The 16,222-nt window shown below is 33.9% G+C and overlaps 1 protein-coding gene across 4 annotated transcripts in view; it reads left to right on the forward strand.

Moving 5' to 3' along the window:
* Positions 1 to 16,222, forward strand: part of LOC123565986 (A disintegrin and metalloproteinase with thrombospondin motifs 18-like) — a 109,457-nt gene that overhangs the window by 71,978 nt on the left and 21,257 nt on the right. For all 4 annotated transcript variants that reach the window (XM_045359768.2, XM_045359772.2, XM_045359770.2 and 1 more), the window contains exons 3-4: positions 6,188 to 6,327; positions 15,571 to 15,628. In XM_045359768.2, the coding sequence (XP_045215703.2) occupies positions 6,188 to 6,327; positions 15,571 to 15,628 (198 nt within the window). The remainder of the gene's footprint in view (positions 1 to 6,187; positions 6,328 to 15,570; positions 15,629 to 16,222) is intronic.

The raw sequence follows: 16,222 nt of genomic DNA on the forward strand, positions 1-16,222 counted from the left end.
TCTTAAATCAGCGTCATATAAATACCATACGTCTAAAAACCGACTACTGGAACACTTTCTTACCGTTACCTTCTCTCTGCTTTGAGCTGACCCTCCGATTGGGATTTATATTTCTGTCATGTGAGAAAGTTGTTCAGCAAGTTTGCAGGAAGTTTGTCGTTGTATCTATCAAGTGACCGCCAATGAACGGGCGCCTGGGCCATACAGTTCAAAGCTAAAACGTAGCCTTATGAACTAATTGCAGTTTCATCAGTTTCATCGCCCTTACCATGAATAATAGCTAGAAGACAACTTTGGTCTACTTGCACCAATATAAAGGTAGCCACATGACGGTGTGTCTTAATACGCACCTAAACATAAAAACGCAGTCTTCTATCATTAAGGTATAAAAAATAACAGACATTTGAAGTAAAATCACATATACTGGGGACAGAGCCATTTTAATAGGTGATTAACAGTTGATTAACATTTAGGGTTACATTTCAACATTTTAAAAATCTTAGTAAAATTTTAAAGTGTTAAGAATATTGAAAACTAAAAAAAAAATGCTTTACAGTTTAATCCAAACATTATACTAATGTTTCCCAGCAAGGCTGATAAATTTGAATCAAAATTTAACTGGCGGTTTGTTTAACAGCCGTTGAAAATTTCGAACAACTGGGCTAAGAATGTTATTCGGAAATATTTCCCTAAATATTTTTCATGCATTTCAATAATGAAGTTCCTGTCATTTTATATTGTATCATGAAAAGGCAACGTGCCTACGAAATTCAGGTTACCGATGTAATTGTGATCTAGATAAAATTGGGAAAGAATTCATCTTGACATTATCGCCAAAAATATAACAGGTGCACGTACTCCTATAATCAACAATAAATTATTAAAAGTGAAAAAAACGAAGCGTACAAAAGAATCAATTTTATAGCTTTGAGAGGTGTAATGATCTCTGCCAATACACTCACAACTACTTCATTTCATCGTTTGCTTTACAAGATACATCAATTTATTATCTTTCATCTTCAGTAGGGCAGGAAGAAAACACAATTTTTCAAGTTTAACTGTTGATATATCGCGAAGGCAATACACTCGTTTGCTAATTTGTTGGATAAAATTGACTGAATTTGTGAACTGTACCTAAATTGAAGTTTAAGGGTTCATTTTCGACGTTTTGTTTAATATAAAATTCAGCATATTCACGATCTAATACATGTTTTACATTTTGATATTTCTGTAGCTTTTTTTTTCTTTGAAAACCTTCAAAACCCAATTCCCGAATTCTGTATTAAGCATAATGCCGCAGCGGAACCCTATAACTCAGCTTAGGCGCGTTTCACCTTATCTTGTACCAGACAATACAATTCGTTAAAATATGTAACGAAAAACAGAAGCTGAATATATATAATGCATTTTAAGAATGAAAATAATATATTTTCTCGAACTTCATCCTCGGGTATGCTTTAATTAATGAAATTTGTATTGATTAACATTAATTTTACAAAACTGCAACGTTTCACTGTAGCAGCAGTAACGACAGCAGTAGCAGCAGCAAAATAACAACAAAAATGTCATCAGATTTGTCAAGATAACAATGGTTACTTCTTTAGAAAAAATGCTCACACTGTTAATATAGATATATATTACATGACAGAATTGAAATAATAGTGCAGAGTTAATTAAACATTTAGCAGGAAGTCTTGGCGAGAGCATTTCTAACGTACGTACATTCTGTTCCTTCTGTTCATACATTGGTAAAATATGTGGCTCATTATATGACAAAATGCCGTGCAACCTATAATAAATACGCAGACGAACGATCTAAAACGTGTTCCATAAAAAGACGTATTCGTATAGCGACATTACTTTGAAGCAAAAGTTTGTTGCATGCTGGGAACGGAATTCTGACTAGTAATAACTTTCATACATTATGTGATTATTCAAGAGTAATTAAAGAAACAGTTTTACGACATTTCATTGCTGCAAATATCTTAATTATTCTGTACAATAAAATTCCCCGACGGCTTATAAGAACAGGTTGAAAGCGGAATGTACTTGTTGTAATTCATGAAAGTCAATTAAAGCATTTTCCTGCAGCTGAATTTTACTAGATTTTGGAAACGTTAAAGTTTTATTAAGTATATTAAGTTCAAACATATTTATTCCAAATAAATATACATACATACTTTTACAAATATAGCCGGAGAGGACTGAAATGAAAACACAAGTTGTACACAGTTATAAACTTATTAAGTTTAGTTAAAAGCCTTAAATAACCGAAGTTTACCTGAAATCTGTATTTTAAATGAACAAATTGTTGCTATAAGGCCAGTTTTTTTATCTTTCGTTTTACGGGAGATTTTCGAAAAATGAGCAGGGGGAGGAGGGAATAAAAATAAAAAGCTTGAAAGTCAGCATCTCGGAAAAAAATAAAAATAAAATAGAATTTTTTAAGATTTTTTTTATTTTGATGAACTTTCGTTTCAAGTTTTGTTTACTTGTGTTTGTGTCCAGTATTTAATATTGTGATGTATTGTTATGTTTTAAGACTATAAAAGCCATTTATACAGGATGAACATTGAATAAAAGTTTCATGCATACTTGTGAATAAACTGCTTCAGGCACTGTAACTCACACTGGCAAGTCTTTAAAATTCAGAAAGCTTGTTTTACTTAATTTAAGTGGAAGACAAAAATAATTTTATCTGTTACAACAGCCACAGTAAATTTCAGTGACAGCAAGTGGAGACTAAACACGTCTGGTATAAAGTGGCTTAGTAGTATAGTAGTTTTGGTGGTTTGGTTTGCTTGCATCTTCTGCTGTGTAACCTCTGCTTTTTATACATAATATTTACTTATTGTATCTTTCACCAATATCATCTTTAACAAGCTAACTTTACAGTTTATGCCAGCTCATAATATACTGGATTTTATCAGCAAAATAAAGTATTTAATAACTTTGAATAACAGTCACAGTGCAGAGGGCAAGATTTTTTTTTTCAGTGATGAAAAACGAAAGATAATCTAGGAAAAAGTAATCTGAAAATTTACCTCATTTAACTCATTTGCACCTTTTTATAATACACTTAGTTCAAGTACTGAAGTTGCTTCTGTAATTTGCACCTTTTTATACTACACTAAGTTCAAGTACTGAAGTTGCATCACTTTTTGTCAAAATATTGTTTCCAATAAAAAGTATTCTTTATTATTCTTTATACACTTATGAATTCTATTGAAGTTACAAAAGAAATGGACCATCTGTCTGAGATTTTGCCAACACTACCAGCTGCTTTATGCCAGACAGTCCCAAGCCTGTGTAAAGTGTGAGGGGTCACCATTGAAATGAAAATGTAAAAAAAATCTGCTGTTACAAACATTTATTTGTTCTGCAAACAACTAATTAATGTTTTGAATAAAATTTAATGTCAAAGCACCTTTGATATTGTATTACCTTTCTATGGCAAACTTGTAAGTTGAATCTATTGAAAACAAAATGTGAGTAAGACAATCTTTAGACAATTTAATACTTTTAATATTGTCACTTTTATGAAATGAGTATTATGTACAATAGTATTATTTCCCGAAAAATATATATTTTGAAAAGTGTCTAAACAATTTTGGACACAATCATCGTCCATCCACCCGTGTAGAAAGAGAGAGAAAAAAACGTTAAAGATTATCGGTAATTATTCAGTGATAAACTAAGTAATGTTGACCTTGTTTTCATGATCAATTTACACCCCCTCTAAGAGCTAAAAGAAGTGTGTCAGTATCTTGACATCTGAAGCGGAGATCAAAGCGGTATTTTTGCTCGAGATTGTCATGGCATTACGTTATGTTTTCGCGCCATGTGCATGTATCACTGTCTGATCGTACCACATCGGTTCTTAAAATTGCTGAGAAATAGAAATCAATAAAAAAATTCTTCTTTAATTTGTTATCAAAAGCGAATGTGCTATATCCCGTATAAAAGGTAAATGTCTCAAACGATAGTTACTATAGTGGATATCCTACCTCTGTGACCTATTTGCCCTCGAGGAATTTACATTATTGTTTGACAAGAAAAACTTTTAAATTGTTGGTCAAAAAATACATGTACAAAGATTCATTTAAAACTTATTAAAACCCGCAGTGACATCACATTGCTTTATTTTAAAATCGCATTTCTACTTACGTTCACGAGGTCACGTAACCTATTCTGCCGCACTTACAGAAATCTGTTTGCCAAAAATCGTCTTACTCCATGTATTGTAATCGCAGCCGCTTTTTCATTATTTAAGATTTTTTATTCTGTTTTTTTGTACTTTCTGGTCATAAGTCTGAATTTTAAGCCCATAGTATTCATCATTTATTTACTTTTAGAAAGAAATAAGTAACTAAGATCGCGCTGTTTGAATTTTTACAAATGATTATATGAAAATTCGACCGTTTTTATAGAATTTTGCCTACATTTCTGTCAATATCTTATTAAAATCATTATAGAAATCAAAAAGTATTATTTCTCAAGGGGTGTTGAAAACTTGAAGCGAAAATATTAAATAATGAATGCACTACGCACGGTTTTTGTGTACGTTTCGATGTAAATTAGATGTTACGATACTAAGGTCACACCTGCTTGTGGAATGGAAAATTACCGGCATGACGTTTTGATATCTTTACGATTCGCGGGTAAATTCCAGTCAATCCGGGTAGCGACTGAACCATCTCAAAGTTTGTTGACGTTTTGTAGATGTAATTTCTGAATTTTGGTAAAGTAAGGACGTAAAAAAAACCATTCGCCCGATCGTCCGAGTACACAGCGAGGTCCACTCGTCCTACTCAGACTTAACTCGCCAATGCGAGCAGGCGAGTGGAATTTTACACCCTGTTAATGCCGATAAATGTGCGGCAAAACACGATATTTTGCACACGTTAAACTCCCTTCCTGTGAAATTACGTCCAGGTGAATACGCTAATTTTATTTTCTTTGGGGCTGTAAACAGCCGACCGGCGGAAAAAATAAAATAAAACTCGGGAAAATGAATTTTAATTTTATTCCACTTTTGCAATATTCAGGACCGGCGCTCCCGTAAAACGAAAAATAAAAAAACTCTGGCCTAATCATAAAATGAACTCAACTCATTAATACAAAGTTTCACTAAGGATAGAAAATGAATATGATATCTTCTTTCCAAAAGGCAAAACAGATGTCTGTATGCATTTGTTGTGTTATTGGTTAGTAGACAAATCCGGAAAATAAGGGAATCTTCAGCGAGACCATGAAGAGGTGTCCCTAAATTAATATATATAATTTATGTTTAAGCAAGTGCACCACCACTTTCACTTACGTATTATTTAACTTTAACAGCTTACAAGATGATTTTACCAGGGAATGCATTGACAATGTTACTATATCCTATATAATCGCCTGTAACTTTTGTTTAAAAGTTCACTTTCTTTGAACGACTGTACGTTTGAGCGCCTACAGTGCTGCATGCAAAGACCTCTATAGAGATAATGCTGGATTTCCTGCGTTATAACAGAGGGCTGACCACTGTGCTTAGTGTTCCTTTGTCTGCCCTTGATCTTAGAATGTATCCTGAGCAGAATACGAAATATGTTTTGCCGTGTAACGGTAATATCTAAAAATATGAGCCGTGCCATGGGAAAACCAACATAGTGGGTGTGCGACCAACATGGATCCAGACCAGCCTGCGCATCCGCGCAGTCTGGTCAGGATCCATGCTGTTCGCTAATAGTTTCTCCAATTCCAATAGGCTTTAAAAGCGAACAGCATGGAGCCTGACCAGACTGCGCGGATGCGCAGGCTGGTCTGGATCCATGCTGGTCGCATACCCACTATGTTGGTTTTCTCATGGCACGGCTCATATCATGCGTGAAACGTTAACTCTTTTGTTGAAACACTCCTGAAATCGACAAAACAGTCTTATGTCCTTGTTTAAGACTTTTCGAAAACCATAGAACGTGTTTTTTCTGCATCAGTTTGTAAAAGGAGGATCAGATGACGAAACTCTACGAATACTGCTTACTGACAACAAAAATTCAAATTACGCAAGTTTATATACATCTCGCCTTAATACAAGATCGCAGATTCTTCTGGGATCCATTTGTTATTGACAGTACTGGCGTTTATAAGAAGAAAATGTAACGAATATTCTTTTTTTAAATGCTAAAAATACTCTATTGTTTTCCAGCAAAGACACGAAGGCCATCATCAGTACCGTCACATTCCAAACGAAAGATGGGACATTTGGAGCGAGTGGTCGCCTTGTTCTGTCGATTGCGGAACTGGTGTAACTACCAGATCACGTGATTGTCGTTCTACTTTAACTGGGTATGTATTGAAGTTTATGAGTCCAGTTTTAATTATCACATGCCAAATCGATATGTTTATGGCCTCACGTAGGAATTATTGTGGAGGATTTTCTCGGTGCGCTCGTCACCGGAACAGCTTGCTACCAGCTGAAGACCCCTGGTCATTTACATTCAGGTTCCTATATTTTAGGAAACAGACATTCATTACATAATGTGTACACGTTGGTTTAGTTCTGTGGTATTATATATATATATGTCTTAAATCTGTTCCCTCAAACCAGCATAAAATATCTACATCTGTTATAGTGACCACATTACTGTTACAGGTTAGCTGCGCTAACTATGGACAGACAGACAGACAGAACACAGTCCGGAACATCCACTTATACCTATACCTACATGGATTTGTATAGTGTTTACCAGAATATAAATTATTTCACTCTCTATGATACAATAACAACAAATCCTTTATTCTAGGATAATCTTGAATGTTGACTGATTTTATCCATTTTCGCATACCAGCCTCAGCCAGCGACGTACCATGGTTCCCAGTTTGAACTCGGAGATTATGACGAACATCTGACAGTTATTATATACATGTATATATATCCCTCGGATGAACACTTTTACATACTGATAGACAAAAGTCACGTCGCTCTTTTCTCGCACACTAACCCCCAACTTTTAATTCGTAAGCTCATTTCAGTTGCAATTCGCAGCATTTTATCAGGTTTTTTTTAAAAATACAAACTGGCTATCAGTACGTTTATATAAGCCATAAACTAGTGATCTGCCGATTAAGCCCAGCGTCGACGAATAATGAATAGATGGTCTTTTACGTGTGCGTCGATGAAAATTTTCATCATTGACCAAATTTTACTGTATTCCAAAAATGCTCCCAATTAATTCAAATCTGGCAAAAAGTGGCTTTTGTTAGTATTAATGTGCATGTGAAATGATTTTTCTAATAAGAAGGAATTGTGACAGTTGACAAATCTTAGGCATTGCGTTTAAAATTTCTAAAATTGCAGGAATCACATTATTGTTCAAAGTAGAGGAATTGAGCTTTTTCATCTTATGCTGGCTGAAATTGATACATCTGACTTTAGTCATGATTTCTCAATGGTTATGAATACTCGACGCGAAAATTATGACCGATTCCCATCGCTGTTATAAATCACTAAAACAGAATTCAATTCAAATCATTACGCTCCAGAAAACATATGCTAAATAATACCAATGACATCAGCCATGCTTGTGACCGCACACGTTGTTATTAATGATGATGAATTCAACCAACTCCTCGGACTTGGTTTTATTTCTTTTACTCCATAGCACTGTCGTCCAAGCATTCGCGAAGCAACTATCCATCTGACGAAGATGACACACTCTCTATTTCCCAGTTGTAACCCCGGCCACAGTCACACCAACGTCTCGCGCTTCGGCTTTACATTGTCTTAAATAGAAGTCATACAGTGTTGTCTTACGCGAAACTTACTTCTCCTTAGAGCATCATTAAAGTCATTGAACTTAATTGTTGGATCCTAATGAGGCATGTAAGATATCTCCTTTGAACAAGGTTTCAGTACCCTTAATAACGTTAAGCGGCACGACGTCAACTAGGACGACGACGTCTTTGTTTTAGTGAAGGATGCTCATATTTACGAATTATTCTTCTGATGATATGTTACATCGTCTTTACACCTCTCCTTCGAAAGTTTTGCCCATTGTATTCTATAGAGCAAACATCGAGTCATAAAATGCCTAATTATTTCAGACAAAGACACCAATTCCGTAAAATTCGCAAATACAGCACTTACACTGAACTCTTACAAAATATAGGTAAAGTGAAATAAGTGTGCAAAATACCACTAAGGTTAATCTATATCATTTATCAATTGTAACTAATGAATAGAGTGCACTTATTTTTGTTTCTCATAGTTTGAAAATAGCAATGTCGGTAATGATGTGTCAACTGTTGTAAGTTACCTTTCAACCGAGAAGCGGGAGTCTGCCAAGTTTCTTTGTAGAAACAGTAACAAAATTGTGTAAAACGGCACCCTTTTTGTTCCATCAGGAGGTAATAAGAATCACATTAGCGAAAACAATAGATCATCATTATTCAGCTGGATTTCTTGGCTTTTTAAGTTTTGCCCGTTTGATAAACCGGAAGTAATGGCGTAACGTCAATTTTCAGGATAACGTAGGATAACGCCAGGACTCGGTATATGAAAATGATTTAGTGGCAACTCTTGAGTAAATTTATTAAAACGGCAACGTTACTATCTTTCTATAAGGCATTTGACACGTTAAATAATACCAAATATTGTCTTAAAGTCAGCGTGTATTGTGCGGATCTCATTAATTATGGGCAAATATCTCAACAAAAAAAAAAAAAAAAAAAAAAAAAAAAAAAAAAGATTTTTCCATAGACGCTCATTTTGAAAACTTGTGTGAGATCCAAATTATTCAAACCAGTCTAGCAAAAAAATCATGCCCCTATTTTTTTTTATTTACCGAATTTGCTAAGTATACACTGAAGTCTTGAAAAATCAGGGTTTAACCAAATTCTGCTTTGTACAAAAAATGATCTATACGTACAGAACTACCTTAAAGGCAATTGATTACCAGTGTGAATCTTTTTTTTTTCTTCAAGTGTTTTCAAAACTGCTCTGCAATAGGTCCTTGGTGTTTATTTTTACGGATATGTTTCAGGATCACTATCCTATAGTTTTATGAAGGATACGGATATTTTAACGTTAATGCACTCTGTACTAGAGTTATCTCGAAGCGTAGTTAATTTTTTGTTAAATAATATATAGAGCAACGAAATAACGGTTAAGACTTGTAAAGTTGTAAGTCGCACAAGGAATTAAGTCCAGATTAACAAACTCTCACCAAACTTCGTATATAGCGAGTGTATATGGACAACTAGCATGCGACTGCATTTTTGGCTGCTGGGTTCAAAGTCAGTGTCACTGTTACTGAAAATAAAAAGAAGAATTCCCCTAATCTTACTTAAAGTAGCGTAAAGAAAAGAGGACCATAGCGATCCTATAGAGCTCAGTGAAGTTTCACAGCTAGGACAAGTATATCAAGGAACATGTCTGCCAAATACATTTGAATATAGGCCTGCGGCATCAGAGGATATGATTTTCAAATTATTCCATAGAGACTTACAGGGACAACTTGACCCATCTTTGGCAACCAAGCTGTTCAAAATCAAGATGGCTTTTGGAAACATAAAAAAAAAAAAACACTTCTGTGAAATTATTCCAGTGTCACACCAGTGCTTAGGATGTGACTTTTTTGACAAGTCAAAATAAAATGTTATTAAAATAAACTCTTAGAAGATTGCCATCCAAGCAACATTTCGTGAAATTGTTTCAAAACTGGACTTATCTTAATGTAGGGATTTTGACAAATCGGAATTTGAACAGTCTAGGTAGTTGGTCGTCCAAAGAAACATTCCTGTGAAACTATTTCAAAATTGGGTCAACAGTTTCTGACGAGAACATTTTTATATTTCCCACTATCTGCATGTAGAGAAAGTTTACCAGTCCTCATGTGGGCCAGATTTTTAGCTCGACTATTCGAAGAATAAGTAGAGCTATCCTACTCACCACGGCGTCGGCGTCGGTGTCGGCGTCGGCGTCGGCGTCGGCGTCACACCCTGGTTAAGTTTTTCGTACCAGTCCACATTTTGACAAAGTCTTTTGAGATAAAGCTTTGAAACTTTCAACACTTGTTTACCATCACCATGTCCAGTTATAGGCAAGAGTACATAACTCTGTCAAGCATTTTGACTGAATTATGGCCCCTTTTGACTTAGAAATCTTGGTTAAATTTTTCGTATCAGTTCATATTTTGACAAAGTCTTTTGAGATAAAGCTTTGAAACTTTCAACACTTGTTTACCATCACCATGTCCAGTTATAGGCAAGAGTACAGAACTCTGTCAAGCATTTTGACTGAATTATGGCCCCTTTTGACTTAGAAATGTTGGTTAAGTTTTTCGTACCAGTTCATATTTTGACAAAGTCTTTTGAGATAAAGCTTTGAAACTTTCAACACTTGTTTACCATCACCATGTCCAGTTGTAGGCAAGAGTACATAACTCCATCAAGCATTTTGGTTGAATTATGGCCCCTTTTTGACTTAAAATCTTGGTTAAGTTTTTCGTACCAGTCCACATTTTGACAAAGTCTTTTGAGATAAAGCTTTGAAACTTTCAACACTTGTTTACCATCACAATATCCAGTTGTAGGCAAGAGTACATTACTCCATCAAGCATTTTGACTGAATTATGGCCCCTTTTGACTTAGAAATCTTGGTTAAGTTTTTCGTACCAGTTTATATTTTGTGTAAAGTGTTTGACATATGGCTTTGAAACTTTTATATCTATTTCAGTATAATAGTCTCTATCAATAGGCAAGAGTACATAACTCTCTCGTCTTTTTTGGCTGAATTATGGCCCTTTTTGAACTTGGAAACTGGTTCTGTTTTGTATATGTCTATGTTTTGTCAAGACTGTTTGACATATGTCTTTTAAACTTTAAACACTTGTTTATCATTATGATTTCCATCTCTAGGCAAGAGTACATAACTCTGACAACTATTTTGACTGAATTATGGCCCTTTTTGGACTTTCAAATTTGTTCAGTTTTTTTACAAGTAAGCATTTTGTCAAAACTATTTGAACTGTGGCTTTGAAACTTTTAACACTAGTTTATCAACATGATTTCCATCTGTAGGCAAGAGTACATAACTCTGTCAACTATTTTGACTGAATTATGGCCCTTTTTGGACTTGGAAATTAGTTAAATTTTTCATATAAATCCATGTTTTGCCTAACATATAACTTAACATATTTGCCATCATGGTCACACATTGCCATTTAGTGCAAGACTAATCGAAATCCACAAATAAAGGAACATTTTTTGTTTAATCCATTTTTTTGTTTAGTCTGAAAATCTATGGAAATATTTTGACCCCATTCTTCAATCAATTCTTCGAATAGTCGAGCGCGCTGTCATCCGACAGCTCTTGTTTCTTAAGGAATCAAAATAGATAAGTCTTGGGAATACGTCACCCAAGGAATATTTTGGTGAATTTATTTTAACATTGGACCAACGGTTAAGTATGAGATGTTGTTTCAATATTATCTTAGGTCGGATTACCATGTCTTTAAGGAATCGAAATCAATTGAAAATTCTTCGTAAAGGATCACCCAGGCGCTTATGTTAATTTTCCACTACATACATGGTAGAGCACGTTATCATGCTGTCTGGCGGCCACATTTCTTTGAACAAATTAAAACAGGAACACTCGTGGTAGAGGTTAACCCAAAACAACATCATACCCTTGAAATTATTTCGAAAATATCTTAAGAGATTTTTAAATATAAGAAAACTTAACAACAGCCTTGTAGCGGCTATGCTTTTGGCAACTCGAAATAGATTGAAAACTGTTGGCAGAGGGATACTTAACAATTATTTTAAAATCGGGCAAATAGTCTCTTTGTCTATAGGAAAAAAGTGACCACGCTTTCTGAGGTCATGTCTTTTAGCGAAACAGAATAATGTTAACAGTTTTAGTAAGAGTGATCTTAGGATCATTCTGTTAAATTATCTTAAACTTGGGGTAGCAGTTTTTTGTTTTGTTTTTGTTTTTTTAAATATTGTTTGGCTCCCACTGTATAAATATGGAGAAGCTGTTTTCAGAGCTTCTCTGATCACAGTCGACTACTTGACTTTCAAAACTTCAAAAAAGTCTGTAACATCACACCAGTAATAAAATATTGAAATGTTAATACGACTGTATGTGTCTCACTACAAATCGTCAGCAATAAAATTATATGTTAAACGTGCAAATGCTGAATTTTGTGTTTTGGTCGCGAAATCTTATGACGAAAAATGCAGATTTTGCCACTTTTTAAACCACTGTGGACGGTACCGTTTCTACATCATTAATAATTTTCCTTATGCCCCTGTCGTGCTAAATGTACGAAGGCATATATTCGCATCTGCAGATCACTACATCATAATTACAAGGTCAAGACTACTTGAACGATTATCTCTGGATATATGAAACTTTTTTTTTTAATCAATCGTTGTACAAAAACAAGTGTATACAAACAAGTAAAATGGCACAAATAAACAAATATGTAGTACATTCTCTGTTATTATGTCATGATTCTGCATATTCATGAAATTTAAGTGTGAAAAGATTGTTTACTTTCCTGTAAGTAGGATATAAGAAACTCAGTATTTCCACTGGAGCTTGAATTCTAGCATAGAATTATCATTGTCTTAAAGTACAAGCATGCACTTCAACCTATAGATTGCCTATTATTTGTTAACTTTGTTAACTTTAATCTGGCCTAATCGACACAGTAAGCTGACTACTGTTTATTGTGTCCGTTACTGAAAAGGAAAATAAAGCTTTTGTCCAGTCACTTAGTTTAGAATGACATTTTTTTCAGGCCCCAATTTGGGTAACCCCGTTTATTTCAAATTGTATACATATATAGATACATATAAACACATGATGCAAACGTACAATTACATGAATTAATAATGTAAATATCAAGACATATTGTTAAACATGTAATCTTAGTGATCTATTATGTATACATATTTTTGTAACTACTTCATATACTAGTTAAAGTCGTATATTGTCATTGACATTTGTTATCAGGCAATTTACAAATTTGGGTAATATTTTACAAAAAAGAAAAATGAAAAAAAATGCGCGAAAAATGGAAAAATTAGGATCTATTTATTTGGGACTTCTTGCGACCGAATTACTGCATTATAACCTTTATTATTTCTTGTCTTTTCTTTCCACTCGTTTTGTATATTATTCATAATTCTATGTAGGTCTAAAAATGTACTATTTACTGAATATATACGTTTTAACTCATCTATCGTAAAAAAAAATTCCATTTTCATTTTAGAAGATCTATAACATTGATAATCTTATTCTTGTACCAATTGTTATTCATGTATGTTTTGAATCTGAAGTTGTGATTATTTTAAAGAGGAGAATATAAAATTTGTTGCAGGTCTGTAATATTAATAGATTCACAAAGACAGTACCAACTTTCAAGAACATCTTTCCAAAATGGATTTTGTATTCTCCCAGCCATTAACTTGGCATAACTTGCACCCAAATAAAAATATTCTTGAAAGGAAAATTTATTAAATCTTTCCAAGTGTCACAACCAGCTCAACTTCAAACTACGTATAAATGTGTTAATATTTATCATCTTGAAACCACCGGAATCGACATCATTTGTTATAATTGATCTCTTTACTCTATCCGGTCCATTATTCCATAAAAATTTAAATGCTATATTATTTGATTGATTAATAAATATTGACAGGGGATTTGGTAATGCTATAAACAAATGCACACATTTCGAAATTACAAGGGATTTGATAACTGTTACTTTGCCAAATAAAGTTAAGTTTCTCTTTGACCACGAGCGTATCAAATCTTTGCATTTTTCTAAAACAAGTGGACCATTTAAATCCCAAATATCTTTGACATGTGAAGAAAAGGTTACACCTAATATTTTTAGATGTGTTTGCGACCAGTCTAAATGTAAATCTGGACATAATTTTATCAATGACTGACTCAATGATCCTATCCAAAGTGCTCTTGTCTTTTCAATGTTTATTTTCAATCCCGAAATTTTATAAAACTTGTCAAGTGTACTCAAACAGTGACGTAAAGATTGTTCAGTTCCATCTAGAAACAATTGCGTATCGACGGTCTGCGTATTGACTCATTTTATATTCTTTGTTACTAATAGTTATACCTAAAATATTATTGTTCATTCTTATCATTAATCCAAGTATTTCTGCACACAAAACAAAAAGATAAGGAGATATTGGATCTCCTTGTCTGCAACCTCTTTCTAAACGAAAAAAATCTGACAAATACCCATTTTGTAAAATACAAGTCTCACTTCCTTGCTGAAATAATTTTATCCATTTTCTAAAGGAAGGTCCAAAATTGAAATATTCTAATGTTTTATGAATAAAATCCCATGAAATAGAATCAAAAGCTTGTTGAAAATCTATTGATAACAATAGTCCTGGAATATTTTGTTTTTCAGTTTCAAACAAAATGTCATAAATCAATCTTATATTTTCTCCAGTGAATCTGCCTGCAATGAATCCCTTCTGATCAGTGTGAACTATTTTGTCTAAAAACATTTTAAGGCGGTTCGAAATGACTGTCGAAGCTAGTTTATAAATGACATTTAAAAGTGATATTGGTCTCTAATTTTTAAGGTATTGTCTATTTTCATTCGGTTTTGGTAAACAAGTAATAACACCCTGTTTTTGTGTTACTGACAATCTATCATTATTATACCCAAAATTAATTGACCGCAAGATAAAATGTGCAATGTCTTTCCAAAAAAAAAAGCTTAAAAACTCTGCAGTATATCCATTTCGACCAGAGCTTTTATTTTTTTCATACCATTTATTGCAGCAGTGAGTTCGTCAAGTGTAATTCCTCCTTCTAGCTTCTGTGATTCCGTATTTGATAGTTTCACCACGGACAATGACTAAAAATATTTCCAAAAATAAATGATCGTCTGTATCTAAATTAATATGCTGATGATTAAAGTTGTCATCTTCTACTGGTATATTTTCATTTTGAATGACTACCGTATGCGACTCAATTAAATTTTTTAAGGTATTTTTAACTAAACTTATATAGTCTTCATCTTTCAGTAATGAGTTATTAAATTTCCAGTAGCCTTTTCCTTTTTCATTATTACTCAATTTTAATTTGAGTGTTATAGCTGAATGATCGGTTCTGTAACCAGGGATGATATTAGAATCAGTTACAAAGTTCATGGTGTTTTCAGTTATTAGAATGACATTTTGCTTAAAGTGCTTATTTAAAAACCTAGGTGATGCCGTTGTTACCAAAAAATCGCGGATTTCATATTTCAATTTTTTTGTGTTGAGAAAGTCCCCGGTCACCAACATTAACATTTACATGTCGTTGTTAAGGTTTGTAATGAACTATTTGTCAGTTTTGTCAAAGAACGGTGGAGAGAACTTACATAATATTTATGTAAAGGAGGAATAGTCCGGAATACGTATGGTATTTTGATACATGACAGTGCGATATTTTCGTGGATTGACTCGTTGTAATTATAACAATTAACGCATGTACAGGATTCATGTGAAAAGAAAAGAGATTGGTTATCCCACAATATTTAATGTTCTACATTTCAGAACATTTTCCGAAGCTTGCATAGGTAAAGGTGAAGAAATAAAAGTATGTGAGATTACGGTAAGTAAACGACTTCAGTGTAGTTGTTCGCACTTTTGATTAATGATGTTTTCTCAATTTTGCATATAACTAAAATGTACTTGTTGGATTTTTTGAAGCAACTCGACTACAGTACTTTTCCGTTATGTACAGCTTCTTTTTGTTGTGTGCCTACTTTGCGATGCATGGCTCTATGGCTGTGTTTGGGGTGCCCTGTGCTTCCGGGAAGCCCTTACCTTTTATCGTTTTATTATATAAGTCAGTTTCAGGATCATAACTCAAGAACGCTTGAGCCTAGGATCATGAAAGTTACTAGGGAGGTTGGTCATGACCAGCAGATGACCCTTATTGATTTTGAGATCAGTAGGTCAAAGTTCAAGGTCACAATGACTCGGAACAATTAAATGGTTCCGGGCGATAACTTGAGAACGCTTGGGCCTAGGATCTAGCAGGGACTTTGATCATGACCAGCAGATGAGGTCACTTATGACAGGTAAAAGACCCATAACTATTGATTTGTGGTCAGTACGTCAAAAATAATATCTGTTCCATGTGCAGTTACTGAATGCATGGGGGGAATGCCATTTCGTGTTCTACGATTCTACGAGCTCTTGT

This window comes from Mercenaria mercenaria, chromosome 8 (assembly GCF_021730395.1).
Source record: "Mercenaria mercenaria strain notata chromosome 8, MADL_Memer_1, whole genome shotgun sequence".
NCBI lineage: Eukaryota > Metazoa > Mollusca > Bivalvia > Venerida > Veneridae > Mercenaria > Mercenaria mercenaria.